We start from the raw sequence: 24,258 nt of genomic DNA, 5'->3' as shown, positions 1-24,258 counted from the left end.
GTTAAGATAACAACAACAACAAAAGGTCAAAGTCAATTCTTGGTCTTTCTGTCTTTTCTTCTTTTTGTTCCTAGTTCCTAGCAGCTTGCGCAAGAAGTTTCCACCAGCGACAATAATGGCGAATAGCAGTGGTAATCGTGTTTATGTTTGTGGTGTTGGCATGACTAAAGTAAGTTTTGGTTATCGGATTTAAACATCTCTGATGATACATAGAAATGGGTGGGGAGAGTCTGCATAAAGTATATTATACTGCCTTTATAAGAACAATGGTATAAGAAAACTTTCCTCAAAATTGATCAAATGTTAAAAACAAATTAAGAACAAACTAAGGCTGAGTCACTGTAAATTGTAGTTTTGAACAATTTGTGCTAGTTATACCCCCTTAGAAATTTATCTCAGAAACGAGTAGCTTTTTGTCATGTCATCTTGCTGGTTTGGGTGCTTTTTCTGTGGATTTACAAACTTGTCGCCAAAAAAAAATGTTACCCTCACTTTGTTGGCAAACGAGGTCTGAGCACCTCTCTAGGGCATATTGCTAGCAATTGCAATTCTTACATCTAATAATTTAAGAACAAATATTAAGAAATTATGTCTTATTTCCCTGTGAATTTCATGATATTTTGAATTTGAACCAAGGCCAACATATTGAAAGGCAACAAAATTAGTCAAATAAATTTATCACCAAAGCTTTTTAAGTTACTAAAGTTGCACTTAATTATTGATATTTTTTTCTAAAATTCTCAGGGTATCAATTGAATACCTTTAAAACACCCAAAGAGGCGACACTCCTTTTTTATAAGAAACAAAGTGCTCCAGTTTCTTAATTTTCAATAATCATTGTTTCTTAAGAGTTTCTCAATTATGATGTGATGAATGATGTTATGAAATGTTTGTGATCTTTTTGATCATGTCAAGAGATTGCTATCGAAAATAGGCCAATCAGAAATGCGAGCATATGACTGTTGAGGCTGACCAATCAGTGCTGCTTGCCTATTGAGAATGTTACCAATGGAGTTCTAAGGTGAAAACGAACTCCTTCTGTCTACACAGTAGGAGTTTTTTCGTGCTTATGTAGATAGCTTCCAAAACTGCTAGGTGAAACGATGATCGGCTTAACCCATAATCCAAAACATGTCGCCATTATAGTTTTTTCACAATCTGGGTTTTCCAGTATATGCTGCCTAATAGCAGAATCACAGGTTTTAGTTGTAATTTTAGATTTGCCAGTCCGAGGTGGCTTTTCTCTTTAGGGACGAATTTTTTATTCATACAGGATAGAACATGTTGTTTTGTTCTATCCTCCAATCTTTGGGTAGTGCGTCCTATGTGGCCAGAATCACACTGGCATGTAAATTCATAAACAACAGAACTTTTTTGTGTGGCAGGAACGCCATCCTTTTGAATGGATGGAAGGGCCTTTTTCGTACTGTAAACAATACGTGGGTTGACTGCAAAGAGACAATTTTAATTGACTTTGACCCCTCTTCTATGTTCTGCTCACCTCCGAAGACCTCTCATATGAAAACCAACTCTTTCAAAACATTCAATTCGCAATTGGCCTGAGCAGTTTCAAAATATTGACCATTGCAATTGCATATTTGTGTCATTGTTTGTTTTTAAAGTCACAATGTCCCAGTGTATGCTGATGGCCTAATGGTGTTATAACCACATCTCTTCTGAAAGTAGGTACAATGGCACGAAACTTTAAAAAAGGGACAGTTTGATACGGTGTAAAAGATAGGATATATAGAACCTAGCTGAAAATTGCCCCCTTTTTCTATTTTAAGATGGGGGTACTTCAGACCTTCAAAGACGGTGTTATCACATTTCAGTCATACTTTAGTATTACTGCAGGAAACTTTGCAAAATAGGACAGTTTGATACGCTGAAAAAGGTAGGATATAAACCCTGACTGAAAATTGTCCCCCCCCCCTTTGTGCTATTTTTAGACTATGGTACTTTACCACATGACACAACGACATTATTTTGATATCTCTGCTGAAAGAAGGTACAATAGCAAGAAACTTTGCAATAGGTGGCAATCTGATGGGAAGAAAATGATAGGATATAGACCCCATCTGAAAATTGCCCCATTGTTCTATTTTTAGACTGGGGTGCACTGCCCCATACCTTTATAGAGGGTGTTATCGTATTTCAGTCGTACTTTGGTACAACAGTATGAAACTTTGCAAAAAATGACACTTAGTGGATATGGACTCTAACTTGAGATTTGCCCCGGTCAGCTATTTTAACTGTAGTTCCAATAGCAACCTCATATTTTTTTTAGTGTACTAAATGCCAACTGCTTTCGTTTTTGCAAACTTTGTGACGTCATGGATAACGCATGCTTTGTCACAGTCAATAATAGGAAAATGGGATATTCAACCTGAAATTTATGACGGTTCCGCAAGAAAAAAATCAACTCAACATATATCATTGAAATCAGCAAATTTTGCTTACAAAAAGTGTGTTTTTATCTAAACTTATCAAATTTCATTTCAGACTTCAAGACTAGTTATCAATTTTTTCTCAATCTTAAAAATTCCTCAGAGCCTAAAAACTACTGGGCTTAGCGGATGCATTCCGCTAGAGACTATGAACTGACTTGGACTATGACTTTGACTAGAGATTATGAACTAGAGACTATGTTAACTATGAACTATTTTTTGACGGACATAATGCCCTTTGATAAATGTTACGCTAATACCTGTGTTGATCAGAACATGAAGTTTCTTTTAATCCTAGGAGATAGTATCCTAGGAGATAGATTTTATTTTACTGAAAGTAGCTGATGATTCAAAAACATTTTTAGTGATTATTCCTTGCCAAAAAAATTAAAGCTATGACATCTACCAATTTGTATTTGCCTGATTCAAGACCAATAATTTTTTTGTGCAAATTTTATCAAGGTTTCAATTTTTCCTTAAAGGCAATTGGCAGTTGCTTAAGCTATCTGTCAGTCAAAATTAGCCAATCTATAAGTGCATACCACTCACATTTCAATGATCCACCCATAGTTGATTGAAAGATGGCCCAAGCCACTAATCTTTTGATTGCTTTAATGTTTCTAGTATAAAATTGCCAAAAGATCTGTCTTGATATCATGGTTCAAAACATACAAGTTTTCCTCTATTGTATCTTGCTTTCTTTTGAATTTTTGCAACATCACATAAATCTAAATTTCATATAATAGAGCAGTATCTTGTAGGTTAGGTACAGGTTCAGGATAGGAATTAAGTAATTCTGTATGTGTAGCATTGTAAAATGTCATTTTTAAAAAGAAAACTCGTAAATAAAGAGGGTTCATTCTAATTTTCATTTAAACATTTGACCAATAGAGATAATCACCCCCAAAATCCTTAAGTTTTCTGCTTTTGCTGCACATTACTATTTAGAATTAAACAAAATTCTAGCTACTTTGGAAATCTTCAAAAAGAATGTTTTCAGTTTTAAAGACCATCTTGAGATTTGTGGCAGACCTTTTTTTATGCTGCAAAAAAAGTTTTTAAGGTGATCTTAATTTCAATCATGCAAGTATTCTGACCATATATTATCATAATGCATTAAAGAGTGAAATGTTCATTTTAGTTTGAAAAGCCTGGGAAAAGAGAGGATTTTGACTATCCCCAGATGGCTTTGGAATCAGGTATGCTTATAATGTACATTTTATAAAAGGTTTATAAAAGGTTTTATAAGGTGGTTTTTGATTGTATAACAATAAGATCTATTACAATTTGGATCAAGAAAAATTGCACCAATCTTACAGATTCACAAAATTTTTCTAACACATGCAAAGTCAGATTAGCTTAAGTGATTTCCTTTTCCTTTTTAGGGCGTGCTTGTCATCTTAGATAATTTCTCCCTGAATATTAAACCTGAAAGAAGTAAAAAACTTTCTGAAACATGAGAACCATTTAATATGTATTTGTTCTGTAAGCATACCCTAGAAAAGCACATGAAGATACTGAGCGCTCTTTATGAGTCTTATTTTCATTCAGGTACTGAAGCATTGAATGTCAGCGGACTTACCTATAAAGACATTCAACAAGCAGTTGTTGGATATGTATATGGTATGTGTGCAATCAAGTTCTCGTCTGCTTTTAACCTTCTCAACACATGCAATTAGGTTTTATAGTTATGCCTGTTACATTGCTTTCATATTCTGAAATTAGGCATGTGACCAAAATCTGATAAAGAGTTGCTAAAACAAGAAACAGGGAAGACCCACCACTCACTGTGCTTGACCCACCATTAAAAAAACCACAATTTCTGCCACTGCCCTTGACACTTATAGAAACTTCCACATTTTCATTAAATTTTGATAAAGATCATGTATCTAAAATTTTTTGTCAAAGAAAGAATGTATATTTTCATTTACAAAAAGCGAAACAATGAATGTGGCTTGTATTAAACCTAGGTATAAAGATAATTGGGTGAAGAAAAAAATTTCTAAGAACATTTCTTATGTGTCATTCATATTCATCTTTTTTGTTTTTCTGTCAGTTTTTTATAATAAACATTTTCACATCCCCCTTGAATTAAAAAATGTATTTGAAAATTTTAGCTGGGCTTGGTTCTGTTTGTCACATTTGAAGGGCTGTTGCCCAATTAAATTGGAGTTTTAGGAGCCTAAAATTTTATATATGTAAAATGCTGTGAGACAGCCTTTTAGAGTTTTGGAGTGGGTAGTAATGAACAGGAAAAGGTTAGAACGTTTTTTTGGAGTTTACATAAACTAAGAAACTTTTGTGATGTAGAGTTACAAGACTGACTTTCGTCTATATTAACTATTAATTATATTGATTATAAAAAGGTTATCAACACTACTAGGGCTGTTCTATGTTGATAAGTGAATTTTTTACCAATTTAGGTGAATCTACTTGTGGACAGAGAGCTCTTTATGAATTAGGATTAACTGGGATTCCAATATACAATGTGGGTAACATTTCAAGCTATTTGAGGATGCTTTCTTCTTTCTTACTGAGTTTCAGAATCATAAGAGTCTTTGTTATGATTAAAATATCTTTCAGATCATTGAAATATCTTTAAGCAATTGTTGTACTTTCACTTTTAATAATTTTTAATTTCACTTTTAATTTTACTGTTAAACAGTCTTTTGCAGTACTATACAACAAAATAGAGTAAATCTTTTAAGGGCCATCAAGATGATATTCGAATGTCATAAATGCCGAGGATAATATTGAATGTAAAATTATACAGTGTACATGTTAGTTGGATAGTCCTACCTTTGATATATTGCTAGTCTTACTATTGTTCATATTAGTTTCAAAAAGGACGTTGTAATGTTTAAAAAATTGTACCAAAAATATCCACTATGTCATTATAGCAAAAAATCAATCTGAAAATGGATTTATCCATTCTCAAATCCAGGTTAATAATAACTGCGCAACTGGCTCTTCAGCTCTAATCCTTGCAAAGCAGCTTATACAAGGAGGTATGGTGATAATATTTAACCATTTTTTGTACTTTCTATGAACCACTGCAATGTTTTGTTAATGTGCTTTAATTTATGAACTTGGGACAGTAGCCGCAATGCAAGTGGTGGGGAGCAAATTGCTCAACCTACCATTAACTTCTATAATGGAAAACGTTACTAAAGGGGCTATACAAACACCCCAGATGTAATTGCTATTGGGAGGAAATGAATATGAAAATCCTCCTTTCCCTATTATAAGCCGATGCACAAAGAACGAATAGGTCTCTTGTAATGAGGCTTCACCAAGCAAAGGCTTCGTACGTTATTCAGAACTCTTAGATACCTCTAGTTCAACCTAGGGAATAGAAATAATATGAAACCACAACCTTTCCATAGTATAGTGAACCAAAGTCAGAAGCAGGACAAAGACTCCACAGCATAGTGCATAATCTTGTAGAAGGGGTACAGGAAAAACGTTAGGAAGCACGTCACAACAGACCATCACGAAAAGGGAAAAATTAAAACTCAGAACTAATTAATTAAAGGAAAACGCCCCTTGTGAAATTAAACAAAGTTAGAATTGACAAATGCTTTACAATTTTTGCTTCACCTTAATTTAATTGCCAGTATACCCTTTTAGGATTATTTGATTATCCAAGTTTTCTTTGAGAGTGATCTCCATATAGCCACAGAATAGGAAATAGGCAGAAGGGTAACTCTCGTCGGTTCCTTTGTTGTTTTTGAAGCCTGAGTCAATAATAGAATTCCTTAATTCCCCTTTAACCTCGATTTCATTAGACGAGCTTAGCCATGACAAATTATTATCCATTAATCAGATATGATACATAATTGAATTTGTTCTCTATCATGGGGCATTTCGTCTCAAATAAAGTTGTCTACTTTCCTTCTTTTTCAAAATTTCCCCGACACATGCTAAGCCTCGTATAAGTTAACGCATGCATTATTTTTTTTTCAGGCTTCTCCTGATAGGCAGGAGTTCCCCTTTTGCCTAATTTCTATTCTGTGATATAGCAATGGTCTCCGGGTTAAGCTCTCAGTTTGAGAAAGAGATTATACCAAAGGCATATTAGGTCTGTTTACAAAAGCATATAAAAGCAATCCGTTTTTCCCCAACTCTTCAATTTATACTCTTCGTTTTGCAAGAGTTCGTTTTTTGCCAATTCATGTCCATTTCCTTTTGTTTTTTCTCACACCGTAAGCGAAATGGCTAGCCGAGAGCCTCTAGGTATGACTATTGCATCAGCCTGAATGCTGGAAAGAATGGGCTTTTCTGGGATATCCCAGGCAAGACCTCAAAGTATACCATATTGACAAGAAGTAATATTTACGGTTTCAACGGTTTTTTTGATAACCCAAGTGGCTTTGGCTAGTGAACCATCACTGCTCCTCATGATGAAGGAACATAGCTTCAAAAGAATGATATTTGAGGATTTTGGTTAGATTTTCTTTGGGAGCCTCACAAAGAAGTTTCTTTGCTCTTGTATAATTCCAGGGTTTTATATAAGTAACGGGCCTTTGAAAGTATACCATATTTCATCACTTTAGATCTTGGAATTCCAAAAGATGGAGGCCCACAACTGTTTTCAACCCCTGCTGTTTATCTCTCTTTACAAATTTTAAAGGTAATCGATTATCGACAGATACTAAAGGGGCTTATACCGTCTTTCAATCAAGAATTGACCAATCAGTGAGCGACCAATCACTCAAGAGTTTACCAATCAGTGAGTGACCAATCACTCAAGAGTTTACCAATCAGTGAGTGACCAATCACTCAAGAGTTCACCAATCAGTGAGTGACCAATCACTCAAGAGTTTACCAATCAGTGAGTGACCAATCACTCAAGAGTTTACCAATCAGTGAGCGACCAATCACTCAAGAGTTCACCAATCAGTGAGTGACCAATCACTCAAGAGTTTACCAATCAGTGAGTGACCAATCACTCAAGAGTTTACCAATCAGTGAGTGACCAATCACTCAAGAGTTTACCAATCAGTGAGTGACCAATCACTCAAGAGTTTACCAATCAGTGAGTGACCAATCACTCAAGAGTTTACCAATTAGTGAGTGACCAATCACTCAAGAGTTCACCAATCAGTGAGTGACCAATCACTCAAGAGTTTACCAATCAGTGAGTGACCAATCACTCAAGAGTTTACCAATCAGTGAGTGACCAATCACTCAAGAGTTCACCAATCAGTGAGTTCATTTCCATCCAAACGCTTATTGACTGGCTAATATTGATTGCCAAATGGCTTAAGCCACTTGAATACCTGTCGATTTCATTTAATTATGTACATATATTCATATATATCTTGTTCTGCTAGGTATCGCTGACTGTGTGATGGCTGTTGGTTTCGAAAAGATGGAGAAAGGCTCTCTTGGTTTGAAGGTTTGAATCTTATTTTTATTGGGATTTGTTCACAACGTTGTGTTTGCATTGCAAATTGTCAATGCACCTCGATCTCAATCTTGATCTCTTTTCCAGTTTTTGCTCTATTTAAGCAGGGTTAAGCTCGATTGGAACATTAAATAGCCTGAACACTGGGAATCATCCTTTGGTTCAACTTTTATTCAGCTTTAGGTATCAGATTCAAAGGTCAAAGGTGAAATGCCCATGTTTATCGTTAGTCAAAGAACCAGATCCCATATTATTGCTTTGATAGGGCCAGATGTCAAGGGTCGAATGTCAAGGATGAAGGGTGAAATTCTCTTTTTGAAATCCGATTTTCATTTTTTGTTTTCTGTACGTAAATGAACCTTGTTCAAATTCAGTCCGGTGATGTCTGTCTCTTTAATCTGTATTGTTGCTGTCAAAAGAAGTTTTAAAAAAGGCAACAAAGTTTAATTGAAGATGCTGTTGTCATATAATTAGGACTCCTTATTCACGCGTGTAAAGAAAGCGCATTCTAGATATTTAGTAAGCATTAATGGATAAAGGAGACAAATACTTTGGTCCCTTTTATTTGTATCACAATCCTTTGCGTTTGAATTGATCTGATGCTTACCGGGCTTTTAATCCCCTCAAATAACCCAGTATAAGCATAACGTTATTGGTAAGACTAATCTGATACAAATGTGAATCATAACCTGGGCAATCTAATGCGTATTGTTGGTAGCGAACACAGTTATTTTTTCTGAATAATGAACGAAAATTTCTGAATAATGAACTATCTTGAGTGATGTTATATCTTTATGGATGAAAAAATAGCAAATAATAGCATCATGCCACTATCTGCATATAAATACTTTAACTTGTGTATTGTCGGTCTCGGTACTTTTATAATGTAATTGACATTTCTTAGCATAAGTTACTTTACTTTTACTTTATGTTACTTTACTTTATTACTACGTCTGTTTATCAAATTTTCACTATATTTGCGTTTTTAGTATTTTTTTTTCAACCTGAACATCTCCTGCTTGTACTTGCATACAAAATGAATAGTAATCAAGGATAGTATTGGAAAAATATCATTTTGAATGAAATTACGTACAAAGACTCCTAAAGGGGATGCGCTTATTTCCAGCGTCCAACAATATTTAGCAAAATCCCTTAAGCATTTTTCAAACCTCCTGCGCAGTATGGAATTTTTTCCCAGTTACAGTTAATTTAATCCGAATTCTCAGTGCAAAAATAAGCAACTCCCATTTCCCAGTTTACCCCTTCAGGGCCCTCTTTTGGGCCCTTTTTCCTTTCCTGGATTCACCTGGCTCATTCAGAAATTTAGCCATTGTTCTCACTTAACACATCTTACTCTCATTAAACTACGTTTTGTTAGTACTTACTCAATCAAATCCCTATTATTCAATTAAATCAGCGTTAATTTTAGTTCATAATTTTCATAAATGTTTTATATGTTTGGTACAAAAGTCGGTCTGCTTCAGTTCGCCCTAGGTCATAAAGACAGGCACGTAAGTTAGAGCAGAGCAAATATGCTTATTGTTTCTTCAAGTTAAATTCTAGGTTCCATCGATATTTTGATGAAGTGGCAAATCGATTTCAAAAGAACCTGTTTGCTTTTCCGTCATGTTTTCTTTGCCTAGGTTTTCAAAATCAAATTCACCAGCTCTTTTGACACATAATCAACATCTTTTGAATGAATATTAGACAAGAAAATAAGTATTTGCAACCTTTATCTTTTTATCTACCTCTATAATTCGCTTAATGAATTCGCCACCTTAAAGGCTGGCCAGGAATGAAATAAACCAGTGCTCTATAAAGCTCTATTGTAAAGATGCACTCGAACAGGAAAGTTCCCTTCTAAATTTTTTTTGTTTAAAATATGTGTATAGCAATAACAGCGAGAACGAGCGGTCTATTTACCTTTGCAGTTAATGAAAATCTTCTGGACTTATAAAGTTTCAAAATTGTTTCATCTTTGATCATGCAGAAGATTTCGATTAATTAAAAAACCACATAAAGTTGCTTGACATAGAATATTTAATTTTGTGTCTATCAATCGCAATATCAGTGTTACTTTGATTTTTGCCGAAAATGATGATACTACGGATTTTGTATTTGACATACTGAATATATAGGTGGAGCATCAAATGTCAAATATTTTTGCGACCGATATTCTACTGCTTCTTTGCAAAGCGGACTGCATACGATGTCATCTGCATTTCTTTCATTCATTCATTAACACCAAGCAGACTTTGTACCACCAAATTGTTCACTTTTTAAAGCAGATGAATTTTCTTTTCCCTAAGAGTGAAAAGTACTTAATTTTAACTCTTTGTATCTTCATGTATTTGCATCTACAATAAATATGGGACATTTTCTCGATGTTTGTTCGAAGCTCCGTCCAAGGGCTCCAAATGTTGGCATAAGGCTTGTGAGGAAAAATGACATTTCAAACATATTAATGATTAATGGTTTATCTTGCCAAGGTGTCAAGTTTGATAGATTTTCTTGAAACTGAATGAATCAGTTGGATATTTTTGAGATCTTGATATCTGTTTGTCGCTAACTAGATGTCAATATTCAGATTTTCCAAGTAATACGCATAAAACCATCAGAACATGGACGATTTTTTCGTTTAATTCATGATGTAAGTATGAAAATGTGTGCTTCGGAATCATCAATTATGCCCAAAGCTTTTCTGCATATCTGTTGAAAGCATTTGAAATCGCTTTTTCTAAGATTGTCGGATTATCACAGTAGGAAAATGTGCTTACAAAAAATCCGAAACAGCCGTTACTGGTGCGAGCGAATTAAGCCCTGGTCAAACGATCCAACGTTTCGCCCAAAATTTCGCCCAACGTTTTTCTTCTATGTTGGAGAGTGATCCAATGTTTGTGGTCAAACAACCCAACATTTCACCAAACTTTTCAAGGCAATAGAATTGTTGGATGTCGGCAGCCAAATTTCATCCAACATCGAAAATATTTATCAGTTCTTCCAACATGGTGTTGGGCGAAATATTGGGTGAAATGTTGGATCGTTTGACCGGGGCTTTAGCTTTTGACTCTGAAAAGGTTGTTTGTTTCCAATGTTTCTTGTATATATCTTCAGACAATGCAGGCGTACATAGATTCACGCAACATTAATTTTGTTCATCCTTCAGTACGGAAACTGTGTTCTTAAGTGTGACTGCAGAAGAATTATATTTTCAGAATTTTTTAATTTTGACCACAAATACAGTTAAGTATGTCAAAAATCAGGTGACGTGGCCAATTAAAGAGTTTTCTAACCGGTAACTGTTACAGCTTGTGCTCATCTGGCCATATCTCAGCTAATTTGTGACATGTTTAACTTATTTTGCATGCTTGGAGAAATTTTATGGTGCACTTTACAGCTTATGCTCATCTGGCCATATCTCAGCTATTTTGTGACATGTTTAACTTACTTTGCATGCTTGGAGAAATTTTATGGTGCACTTTACAGCTTATGCTCATCTGGCCATATCTCAGCTATTTTGTGACATGTTTAACTTATTTTGCATACTTGGAGAAATTTTATGGTACACTTTACAGCTTATGCTCATCTGGCCATATCTCAGCTAATTTGTGACATTTTTAACTTATTTTACATACTTGGAGAAATTTTACGGTGCACTTTACAGCTTATGCTCATCTGGCCATATCTCAGCTAATTTGTGACATTTTTAACTTATTTTACATACTTGGAGAAATTTTATGGTGCACTTTATAGCTTATGCTCATCTGGCCATATCTCAGCTATTTTGTGACATGTTTAACTTATTTTGCATACTTGGAGAAATTTTATGGTACACTTTACAGCTTATGCTCATCTGGCCATATCTCAGCTAATTTGTGACATGGTTAACTTATTTTGCATACTTGGAGAAATTTTATGGTACACTTTACAGCTTGTGCTCATCTGGCCATATCTCAGCTAATTTGTGACATGTTTAACTTATTTTGCATACTTGGATAAATTTTATGGCGCACTTTAGGTTATTTAATCCAAATTTTTAAACATTCATTTTTTGATGTCATCGCTTAGTAAAAGCTCTGTTAAAGCCATTTGCTTATGGTATTGCTCCGAAAAAGCGCCCCCTCGAATGAACGTCTTCTTGATAATGTTAAAATGCAAAATTGCTTTCTTTCGTTTGAATGCAGAAAAATGCAAATGCCAAAATGTATCCCCTCTTTTAAAGGCCCCCTCCTCGTTGGAAAGATGCTATTTATCTTAAATCTAGATAAAATATAGAGCACGGCTGCCGTTTTGTTAATTACATTTTCTGTCAGATGTTTGGATAACTTTTCTCCGGAAAGAAATCTACGTTTTGATGCAAAGCAATAGCGGGAAAACTTTATTCTTATTCGCTTGATTGTGCATCGGTTTAGGGGTGATTTAATAAAAAACAACCCTTTTGAGGTCAGGTACTTTCTTTTCTAGTACAATGACAGAGCTGTCCCTGTTGGCAAGCACATAGAAGTGATGAGTGAAGTTGCCGAACTCAGCGCGTCACCTATGACTGCTCAGATTTTTGGCAACGCTGGGAGGGAGCATATGAAGAAATTTGGTATGATGTTTTATCGGCATCTTTATCTAAATGGAAATCTTATATTGAGGATTTAGTTTGTCCCAGGTAGTTGCTGAATGCTACTCACAGATTGCTTATTTTTCCCATCACTTTGATCTAGCAGCTCTCCTTTATCAAAATGAAGCAGAGTTCAAACTATGTTTTTTTACGTAGGATAAAATCTAGACCAAGGAAGAATTCAATTTTACTGCCTTTTTGTATTTCTCTTTTTCATCCAGTACTAACAGTAATGGTTGGTAAACCTACCTTCTATTGATTATGCTTTAAGTTTACCATGATGTTTTCGCCAATCATTACGCTTGTTTAAGACTAGGGGAGGAAATCGACTCTTCTTTAAATATGTTAAAAAACGTTAATATTTTAATGAGTCGTCTCGTTATCTGCTGATTGTATGCTATAACTTATGACTACCCTTCACTTGAATGGACGACTGCTTCTTCTTGCAGGTTCAAGACTATATTGTTGCATGATATGCAATTTTACAAAGCACCAAATTTATCCAAACTCTTTCCTTTGAATTTATACCCATCATTAACTTTCAAGAAAGAAAGTTACCCATTTGGTCTCTTATATTTTTCTTGGTAAAATACCCATAACGTGTCTCTATTTGGCTGTTTCAGGTACAAGTAAACTGCATTTCGCCAAAATTGCTGAGAAGAATCACAGGCATTCTGTCAAAAATAAGTATGAACTTTACAGTAAATTGAATCATTTGTTCGCTTGTAGTCTCTTCCTTTATTTTTCAATTTTCTCTTTTTGCGATTTAGATTCTGAAACGTCACGTTCATCACAAAATTTCCGTGACTCATTTGCATATTTTTTGAAAGTTCTGCATTGTGTTTTTCCTTTTAGCCTCTCTCAGTTCACGAAAGAGTATACTTTGGATGAGATACTAAACTCTACCTCGATTCATGATCCACTCACAAAGCTCCAATGCTGGTAATTACAAATATCTTTATTTTGCTTTGCACCGAGTTACTAAATCTCATCTAACCCAGCTTGTTTACGTTGAATTTTCTCATAGCCAAATCTTTCAAACTAAAATCTCGCGTGCAAAGGTTTCAGATTCTGTTAGGCTTATTCGCTAACGAGTTTCCATTAATCTTTTGGTGGTACAAAACTTGAAAATGGCTTTAAAGAAAGCAAACAATTGAGTAAACTAAGGCTTTTCGTATGACACTCTTCAGAGTTTAAAACGTCAGAACATAGATCGAAAACTAAATCTCAAATGTTTGCTTTTTTCAAAGCCATTTTCGAGTTTCCATTATTTGGGAAATCCTTTTTATGATCAAAGTATACAGTTTTTTTACTTAGTATGAAATCTTAAAGTATGACCTTTTTGGAAGCTTTTATCACTGTAGGGTCTAGACAGTAGGTAATCGTACCCCGGGTTTTTACATAGTGTGATAAGATGTAATTTGAGATCACATAGTGTGATAAGATGTAGTTATGCCTATGAATAGAAATGAACGGGATGTTTATGTTGATTAGATAACTTGCTTGCTGTATACAAGAGTGTATTTTCTGTAAAAACACCTAAAACTTTGAGTTACCGAGGTATTTTATCACCTGTGTAAAGTTTAGTTTCTGCAGATGCTTTACCCCAAGTATACAGTGTTTATTTCCATGCAATCCGTATATCGTTAGTGTCTATAAGAGGTACTCTACAATTATTCATAATTTAATATACTCTTTATAAAGCAAAAGTCTGTGTAAGCATTGATTATGAAACATATGTTTTGCAGCCCAACGTCAGACGGCGGTGCTGCTGCTATTCTTTGTAGTGAGAAATTCGTCAAAGAGAAAGGGCTGCAAGACCATGCTGTAGAAATAATTGCAATGGAAATGGCAACAGACTTGCCAAGCACGTTTGCTGAGAAGAGCTGCATTAAAATCGTACGGGTCTTCTTATTGTTATGTAATATTCTGTTAGGCTCAAACTATTTAGCTGAGATTCGGACTTGGTTCTTTTTCACCTGCTCCATTCTACCCCAATGGAGCTTTAAACAAGGAGAGTTGGTTTAGATTTTCAAAATAATATCATAGACTGTTGCTCGACAGAAGAAATTTAACATATAACAAAATGAAAGTTGGCCGTGAGAAAGCGCACGGCAGACTTAAGTATGTTTTAAATGTTTCCGTTTTCAAGGCTATTTTTGAGCTCTGTAGTGCCAAAAATTGTTTGGAAATCTGAAGGGCTTTGACATTTTTCATGTATCAGTGAGACAGTCTTACTTTTCCAGACATCTGTCGTCCTAAGAGTTTCCTCTCATTTTACATTCATAGCAATCATATTACTGGGAAACAGGTTTGGCTTTTTTCATAGCTAGACGTTGTCATGTCTTTTTATCGCTCCTGAAAGACATCATAAGAATTAGTTAGAGAGAAATTTATTGATAGTGAGTCTATTTAAAAGGCTGATTTTCTTTACACCTGCCCGTTATCCAATCGACACTTAACTGATTAGTGGAGGAAATCCATCATTAATATAATATTTTCTGTGCAGTGTTTCTGTTCAAGCTGAACCTCGTTGGATTAAGTATTTGGCTTTATTTTGCTACTGCTGCTTTTTGTTATTTTGCTCAATATCCTTACAGGCCGGATATGACATGACCAGAAAGGCAGCCGAATCAGCTTTCAGAACAGCTGGTGAGCAGTGAATGATTTGACATCTTTCACATTGTTTTGCTGGAAGGATTATCGGTTAATAATTGTCATTTTTTTGTTTTTTGTATTGGGAAGATTGTCTGTTCTTAAATGGTCTCATCCCTGTTTCCAGTGTTAAGCAAGTTAAGGCGGGAACACACTCTTTTATACAAGTTGTTTTGCATTTGTCCTTATGATCACCAAAAGCCAGTTAAAGTGACAGTGAAGCTCTTTTTGTAGGTGACAGGTTGGCCACGTTGTGACGGAAATATCCGCCACAATTGATCTCTTAGAAGTCTCTGTTCTAATGCTGTTAAAGTTGTTCCTCTAGAATCCGTGTTTTATCTGAGGGGCCGAAATTCTCGTTGGATTGGTCTGACTATCGAAAGTAATAAATGATTTTCTAACATTACTTTTCAAGAGTTGCCGGTAGTTGTCTCTGTAAACAGGTCTATTCTCCTTCCCGAGGCTGTTGTGAATGCTTTTATTCTTTGTACAGAGGAACTAGAGTTGTATACTGCAGCTTACTGTATTTCGATTTCACCCTCCATATTATAGTCTCAGCGAGAAATGCCTGCAGAATTCTGAACAGCATTTGTTGGTCCCTATGATCAAGCTAGGTTTCAAAACCTTGCAAACTGACATCCCTCAGCAGTAACGTGCCACTTGGGTGAGGCTTTACACCATCACTGTCTCTTGTTTCCAGCGATCATTGTAAGCGTTTGAAGGAAGTTGCATCTGGAGATGAAATCGTCCTGCTGCCTTTAAAACAATCCTTCAACTTAAAGTTAACCCTTGATCTCTGTTAAGAGCCAAGTGACCAAACTAAAGGCCTAATGCAGGCGCAATCCGGCCCTGATGTCTCTGTATGAAAGAAAAGGGAATTTCCGAAGAAAGCAACAGGCGCAATGATTGCCAAAAGTCTTATCTCCCTTCTTAAAGAATGCTGGATCTTTCTCCATAGAAATACACTATTTGAGCGTTGCCTGTATTTAAAAGAACTTCAATGCTGAGGTACATTTCCAGCATCTTTTTGCTGGGAAAGTGGTTAACACATAAAAAAATCGGGCATTGACTGAAACTGCTTAGGCGTTCCAAGTATTTGGGGAAGCATTTTAGATTTGCGCATTTAACTTGTGTCTTAATGTCAAGCAGTTATGTTAAGTTGCTTCGTTTTTTCTAGCAGGCTTGCGACCAACTGATGTAGATGTCATTGAATTGCATGATTGTTTTTCTGTAAATGAGCTGTTGACATACGAGGCTCTTGGATTATGTCCGGAAGGTAAGCGCTGAAGACAAGCTAAATTTTGTTTATTATTCGGACTGTCTTGAGATAACTGTAATAGTTAAGTAGGGCTGCCATTTAATGCTTGATATTTCGTGATATAATCATCACCTTTTTTGCCAAGAAATATCTTCCTTATAACCTTTTTACCATATAAGTGTACAACCCGCCAATCGTGAGTTTTTGGCAATATCGGTAACCTTAGACGTTCCCAGTGCCTATTTTTATGTGAAATGCGCACCGGGACATATTCGTACTGCAAAGGAAAATTCGAGTTGCGAAAAGGATGGTTACTGCGAAGGAAAACACACACTCCCTTTTTCGCAACTCGGGTTCTCCTTTTGCAGTGCGTATACTTTAACTTAAAGGCTTGGATAAGACTTTACGAAAGTCTCCGGTAAGCTCAAAGAACGGATATACAGTTTGGTTTGAAAATTACATGGTCAAAGCTCTTTTCATCGGTCAAGCCTGGTGAAAGGCAACCTTTAAACGAAAAATACCTCTCTACAATGTGTTACAATTCTGATTTCACGATCTTCGGTTCTATGCTTTAGAGGTTTCACAGTATTTGATGCGTGGAGTAACTCGTTTATGCTAATATGAACTTTTCGATTTTTTTGTCTGCCCTTGTGTACGCAAAAAGGAACTGAGTCGTGATAAAAGAGATTCTATACCCAAATACACCGCATCTTATTATTCATGTTGCAAGGGTATTGATAGGCCTAATACTGTTCAAACGAAGTTCCCTCGTACTGATTTTGAAAGCTGGTTTTGGCAACGGCAAATTGTAATCAATGGTTGGGAAAATCGTATAAAACATTCATGCCAACCAGTTGTATAGGTTGTCAAAATCCAATGAAACTTTCATGCCAAAGGCAAATCAGATGGTTCCCTGCAAAGAATGAAATTTCAAAATATTAGTAAAAAGTTAGTAAATTTCAATAATGCTTTTAAAAAGGAGATTTTCTATCAAGCAGAGAGATTGGGCTTGTCTGTAAGTTGGATGTTTAACACTGTTTTTTGTTAATTACTTGTCATTCTCTGTAGGAAAGGGTGGAGAGTTGGTCGATAGAGGTGATAATACATATGGTGGAAAATACGTGATTAATCCAAGTGGTGGCCTCATTTCTAAGGGCCACCCATTGGGAGCAACTGGTACGTATCTTTCTTTCTTAGACCCCGTGTACACGGGATGGATCGGGCCGAGAACGATCCCCAACTGGTACTGATCAGCCTTACGTTCACACGAGAACGCTCGCGATCGATCCGCTATCTGTACTTATTTTTGTTCGCTTTGGAGAGCGTTACAGTTTAGAATCGATCCTGTCTTGTGTAAACGCCCAAGGATAGGAAGCGAGGCTAACTTACTAACCAATTTGAGGCCTTCTAAAGATGGTGCTTCGACCTTTTCTTTTTAGGGATAATTTTTTTCGAGATTGCTTGTTAGGTGAATCATCTTTTGTGTAGCTGCAAATTCTAGTGAGTTCTTTAGGTATCAAGTGGTGATTTTGCATTTTCAGGACTTGCTCAATGTACTGAGCTGTACAACCAGCTACTCGGAAGATGCGGTGATCGACAGGTTCCAGGTGCAAAAGTCGGACTGCAGCATAACCTTGGTCTCGGAGGCGCTGTTGTTGTTGGATTGTACAAACGAGGATTTGTTGAACCAAGGTACTCTTCAGCTTTATTGGTGTTTAACGGCTTTTGTTATTTTTATTGTTCTTGCTTTTCTTGGCAGCTTGTTCCGTCTATTTTACACCCTTAACTAATAACCGTATACCCTAGACAACAAGTTTTTAATATCAGGAGGAATAGGGTGTGTAAAACCTGTAAACTCAGCATTACAAAAATTATAGAAAAAGAACAGCCCATGCATTCCTTGAAAAAAATCAGTAAGAAGCGCAATGGATATATGATACAGCTAGTAAAATGGAAATTTTTAGGGTTTTTAGGGTAATAGAGAGTTTGAATAGCATGTTTGAGTAACAATGCAAACGCTCTCTTTCATCAGCCCCAAATATCTATTTTAGCCGTAGATCAACCATAAATGCCCTTCATGTCACCTAATTACCTCCGTCTTTACTTATGACGAAGGTTTGGACATTCGAAATTTGTGTTTTTAATTGGCCTTATACTTTTGTTATCAATCCTATATTTACTGCATCGCGGAGAGAGAACCGGAAGATCGGAGCCATTTAGCAATATGCTACTTTTATTCTGCGGTCGAAATGATGCGCTGTAGTTTTAATACTGCCACTGACAGATCAATCACTGACTTGTGCTGAAACTCCACGAACACAGATCTCTATAATCAATTTAAAGAAGTCAAACCATAAAACTCTTTGCCTACAGTACATTGAATTGGCCCTCGTTGACTGTTAGATTTCATTGTATTTCGTAAGATGTTCTTGCTTATTCACATAGGCATATGTTTACCTATGCAAATTGTCAGCTTCTTTTCGTTTCTTTTAATATCAAACAAATCCTTATACAAAAAAAACATTGTTTCCAGCTTTAAATCAAAACTTGTCCTCACATCCAACCCACTTGCGGATTCCAACGAAACCAAATTCAAATCACATGCTGTGTTTGAAGAAGTTCGTAAGCGGCTTGAAATGGTGAGTCTTTGACATATTTACTTGTTTCGATCCAAATACCGCTTGCTTGAAGACTTTTACTAAAAAGGATCTGCTAAATTATTTACAGATCCTCCTTAGAACCTGGCCGCTAATGAAATGTTAGAAGTGGCACATGCGCTGCCAACATTTTTAAATGTACTTATGAGACCACCTGAAAAAGAAAGCACCCTTTAATTAACAAACAGATGTTGTTTCCTTTTCAGCATTTTCATGTTCGTCATTATTTCCCAAAATCTGGTTGGCTTAAACCAACCCCCCCTCTCCCCGCTGCCTTGTGCTTTTTCAAAAGCATCTCAAGTTTGTGCATGATATGTATGTACTTACATGTAGATGCAGAAGTATGTTAAAATCACTATAATAGAAGGTACTGAGTCAAGATCGAAAGATGACAAAATCTAGCATCAGATCCCACCAAAGTCTCCAATATGCGGTGGATGGGTTTGAAGAGCTTCAGTAGCACACTGTACAAAACGTGACCTTTCTGCTATAGATCTTAAACCTACAAAAAAAATCCAATTCCTTTCACGTAAAGCTGCCATCTATTCCGCTATCGTAGGAAGACCTGTCTTTATTACTCTTTTAAAGTTTGCTATGGCATAGTTTAATAAGCATTATGAATCATCAAGTTAAATCTGTGTCCACTTCCTTTACATAACTGCCACTTTTCTACTGTCTTGAAGTTGTAATACTACGAGATCACTGTGACCAACTTAAATGCAAATATGTCAGTTATGCTCATTCCATTTCAACAGGATGGTACTGCGTTGGTAAAAAAACTTAAAGCAGTGTACTGCTTTAAACTTTCTGATGGCCCAGACGGCAAAACTGGAACCTGGTACGTTGATGCCAAGAATGGTAAAGGATCGGTTAAGTTTGGTGACCAAGGTAAGAAGTCAATTTCCTATTTGCGTTTTTGCTTACATTTGCAAACAGCATAAAATTTTCTATAGCCATTGTTACCGTTTAAACGCATTTAATTTGGCAGTTTTATTGAGACTACAGTCGCCGGTCTCTTTTCTTGAAATTCCAGATTTACTCGTTCAATTAATTTCAAACTACGAGGCCGAGCAGATGTGCCTTCTTCCAGTTCCTGACACTAATACTATACGTCACAGTTCAGAAATTTCGCTCGTAATCAAGTGGCTACTATATCAAAAGTATATATAAAGGTTTATAGTCAGTTAAACCGTAGATGAAGCCCAAGAGTGACGGAAGGTGGATTAAAAGGAACTTCATTTCCTCTTTGCTTGAAATCCTTTATTTAGACTGGCGAGTGCTTTATTTTTCTGAGCACTGGTTGACAATCCTCGTAAACTTCAAATAATCAATAGATCTTATAATATTTAAATAGCAACCAAGATTTGCCCATTACGGTATGCAATGAAACAATAATCATAGAATGTAGTTACATGGAATTGGTAGCAATCAACTAATATTTTCTTCAGATGTAAAAGCCGGTGTGACTATTAAAATGAAAGACGAGGACTGCTTTTTGCTGATGACAGGAAAGTTGAATCCCCAAACGGTATGTTGAATTTAGTTCTACGTCATTATGCCATTCTGCAAAGTATGGCCAATGCAAAAACAATATCAGTTTGTTGCTGCTAGCTCTTGCAGCCAAAGTTATCATTCTAGAATGCGAAATTCTGTAACTGCATTTTTCCTGAGCAGTGCAACGAAGCACGCAAGAAGGAAAAAAAATATAAACAATAATTCAGTTTCTCTTCTTCTTTGATATTCACTTACTTAACCTTAGAACGTCTTCTGCTACCTATCCAACCTATATCTTCACTTCAACTTCCGTCTCTTCTCTCTCGCGCACTAATCACAACAACAATAACTCTCGTTCCAGTCTCTCATTACTCACATCCTCTCAACAGTAATACGTTGTAATTTGCACACTTAAAGAAGGAATCTCTACTACCAGTAGCGGCGCCACGGAGGGGGGGGGGACACGTCCCCCCCCCAGTTCTCGGCAAGACCAACTTTGTATTTTGTTCAACTCCGATGAGAAAATGTTGGGGGAGGGGTAACATTTTGGCAACGTACATTTTTGATGTCATCCTTTGATTTTCAAACTGCCTTTACATAGCCAACAGTTAGTTATGGGCGTTCCTTTCAGGTAAAATTGGCTTTCCTTGTTTGTAAAAGGGCGTTTTCTAGTGCTAAAAGAGCGTGGACTGAATTTTTTTGTTTTGCCCCCCCCCCCCCCCAGAGAGTAGTGGCTGGCGCCGCCATTGTCTACCACTTTGGCAGTATCTAGTCTTCAAAAGGGGTATCTGACCCCGAAGTGTCCTACACAAGGAATTATTCCCAAGTCCCCTTGCTTATCTTCTGTCCCATCTTTCGATTACCCATCCAGCTTTTTGGATAATTTGAGGCACATCGTTTCTTGATGTTTATATCATTCAACACTGATTTTTCTTTAATATTTTTACAAACTGTGTCAGACCTGAACAACTTAGTAAAAGTTTTGCGTGACATTTTTAGAAATGGGTTGAATTATAAAAGCGTTAAAAGTGCTTTCTTATAAAAAAGGCTGTATTCGTTTATATTTGGTAATTTATTGCGTCCAGCAATTTTGTCTTGCGTGAAAGTGGTCCTGTTGTTTCTGCCTATATTGCCACTTTTAGAAAAGCTTTTGAAACTAGCGTGTGAAACGGCTGTGTAAAATATAGACTGTTCAGGCCTTGTTAAGTGGCTCCTCACATGATAGCTTGGACTGTCATCTCGTGAAATATGCCACCAATTAATATTAAACCATTGCCTAGATTTACTAGCCTTTTCTGTCTTTCAATTCTAGCAAATTTCTTTCTGACCTTGAAAATTTGATCACTATTATTGGATAGTTGAGGTAGCTGTTTTTGACTGCACATTATGGACATCAATTTGTTTTGGTAACAAAATCATCGACATATAATCAGTGCAGGCTCCCGCGTGTTATCGCGCGTTTTCTGGTAGCCACCACGGCTAGCAGATGGTCAAACTGTGTTTCTTACTTATTGCAAAGTCTCTTTTGAGTGGATAAAAAGATTGATTTTTAGTTTTACAGAAGCCCTAGCACATGAAGTGACCTCTTTGCATTCAGCTTCATAGAACAGTAATAGGAAACACCTGCAGAGAATTCTGTTAATGAAGAAATTTAATTAGCTTAGGAAAGGCGTGTGTCTTTTGTTTGAAGTCTGTTTAAATTGCAATGCTTAATACAATTTGCCGTTAGTTAAATCTGCGAAACATAATAAAATCATTGATAAACTCTAAAGCTACACTATAATCGGCCTTTTCGTGACAGTAGCAGGTGACAATATTCCCCATAATTTTGACAAATGCTCGATCTAGGTAAACGAATGATTCCAATCGATTTTCTCCAAGTAGGCTTCAAAATGTAAACACATTGGAATCCTCAAAATGTAGACACATTGGAATGCTTAAATCTGTCTTGAAATAAGTTGACACGATAGTTTGAAGATGGCACGCAAAAGCGAAAACATAGAATACAACAAGGTGCCTTTCTGCCACCACTCCTGTTTTTAATCGCTGGACAATGTGCCAAAGTAAGCAGAAGATTTTTATCCTGATGTGGATCGAAAGTCACGTGAGAGGAAAAAAGGGCATTTGTTGTGTTTTGTTGCTTTTTAATCAATTAATCAACCGCTGATCTCGCATCTAGTTGAACAGTCCAAGAGAGAAAAAAAAACTTTTAAAGTCTACACAATTCGGGATCCTTTTTTTGATGTAGACAGATTTCAAAACACCTAAATGAAAAGATTACCTTGCTTGCCGAATGATTTTGAAATTGTTTGGAATAGTATTGTGATCTTCGCTGGTCTTCGCTGGAAACGCATTCCCCGCGCAATACTCATTCTTTTTTATTCCGCTTGTGCATTTTAAGAATCTGCCGTAGATTCTGCGCATAATATTTTTTTATCTGGTCATGTTTCTCGCGAGATTACAAGTTCTCTTCAAACGCCTCTCTTCGAATTGCGCACACGATTTCTCGCAAAACGTCCATTATCTCGCAAAACGTCCATTATCCGCAAAACGTTCATTATCCGCAAATATTGATTTGTTCTTTTTGCATTCCACTGTATTTCGTATTGATGAATCAAAGATAGGTAAATACATCCAGTTCAATTCAAGCTTATTATTTTCATAGTGACTATTGCTGTTAAAATAAGTTTACGAAAAAAGGATTTATTGTTTCTAGACACGATATGTAAGATACACGTCTTCTTGGTGTGACAATTATAAAGATCTTTAATATCAGTGAATAGTTCTGAGAAGCTCGAGCGAATAGCTAGAAATGCAACTTTCTGCCTGAGCTTAAATATTTCCTCAACCCCTGGATTATATATATATATATCATAGAGTTGAAGAAAGTAAAACTACATGGTCTATCTCTACAAGCCTGTTTCGTGAGTAACTCACTCTTCAGGTGATATATCACGCTCTACGTGCTAACGTTTTGAGCACTTTGCTACGGAAGTATCAAAAGACAAATTTCTATATATATATATATATATATATATATATATATATACCCCTGCGCGCCCCCTGCGCGCCCCCCTGCGCCTCCCCCCTCTGCGCCCCCGTGCTCCGTCGTCCCTGAATACGAGTTAAGGGTCGAATTTCTTCTCAAGAAAGCAGTAACTTGAAGTTGAAATTTCACCAGTGATCCAAGTGTGCATTAATTTGTGGCCTAGTGTAAATTCTCATGGTTTTCCGTTTCTCTCAACAGGCATTTATGAAAGGCAAATTGAAGGTAAGCGGAAATATTGGATTGGCATTGAAACTGAAAGAGCTCCAACCCCCAAAGGCGAAACTGTAATTTTGCAACTTCGTATGCTGAAATGTTTAGGAAACTAAGAAGATTAAAGAAATTAAATTTGTTATTCTCGGTGAGTCAAGAGTGGTTATACTCGGATGATTTTCAAGAGTCATTTTTCAGGATTTTTTTAAGTCTTCAGATTTTCATGTAACATGTGTTTTGTGATCACAGACCTCTGTTAGAAATGTTTTATGAATGGACTCAATGAACTCAATATTGCAACTGAATAATACACAAAAGAAATCTCTGATTTTATTCTTGGTAAAGCGACTTTCGTTAATTTTCAATATCTAGACTGCATGCCTTTATCGTGGCCAAGTATTCCTCTAAGATATATAAAATTTCTTTGGAGTTTTATTACAGTTGAAATGCTTGAAAAGAAATATTCTAA

General features: G+C 36.2%; 1 protein-coding gene across 2 annotated transcripts; it reads left to right on the top strand.

Moving 5' to 3' along the window:
- The first annotated feature begins 14 nt into the window (after window positions 1–14).
- LOC135694406 (sterol carrier protein 2) lies at window positions 15–24,258 on the top strand. Of its 2 annotated transcripts, none has more exons than XM_065213136.2 (18): window positions 15–169; window positions 3,589–3,646; window positions 3,999–4,070; window positions 4,871–4,935; window positions 5,392–5,455; window positions 7,784–7,848; window positions 12,322–12,448; window positions 13,090–13,153; window positions 13,322–13,408; window positions 14,215–14,365; window positions 15,067–15,118; window positions 16,302–16,397; window positions 17,448–17,555; window positions 17,921–18,071; window positions 18,913–19,018; window positions 19,792–19,924; window positions 20,485–20,564; window positions 23,778–24,258. In XM_065213136.2, exons 1-18 carry the CDS (start codon window positions 116–118, stop codon window positions 23,865–23,867), a joined length of 1,623 nt encoding a protein of 540 aa, XP_065069208.1. In that variant the 5' UTR covers window positions 15–115; the 3' UTR covers window positions 23,868–24,258. The 2 variants fall into 2 exon arrangements, with proteins under 2 accessions (XP_065069208.1, XP_065069207.1); XM_065213135.2 differs by having other exon boundaries at window positions 16,299–16,397.

This window comes from Rhopilema esculentum, chromosome 8 (genome assembly GCF_057945365.1).
Source record: "Rhopilema esculentum isolate cy_ngs chromosome 8, ASM5794536v1, whole genome shotgun sequence".
Taxonomy (NCBI): domain Eukaryota; kingdom Metazoa; phylum Cnidaria; class Scyphozoa; order Rhizostomeae; family Rhizostomatidae; genus Rhopilema; species Rhopilema esculentum.
This window is presented reverse-complemented; position numbering and strand designations above follow the sequence as displayed.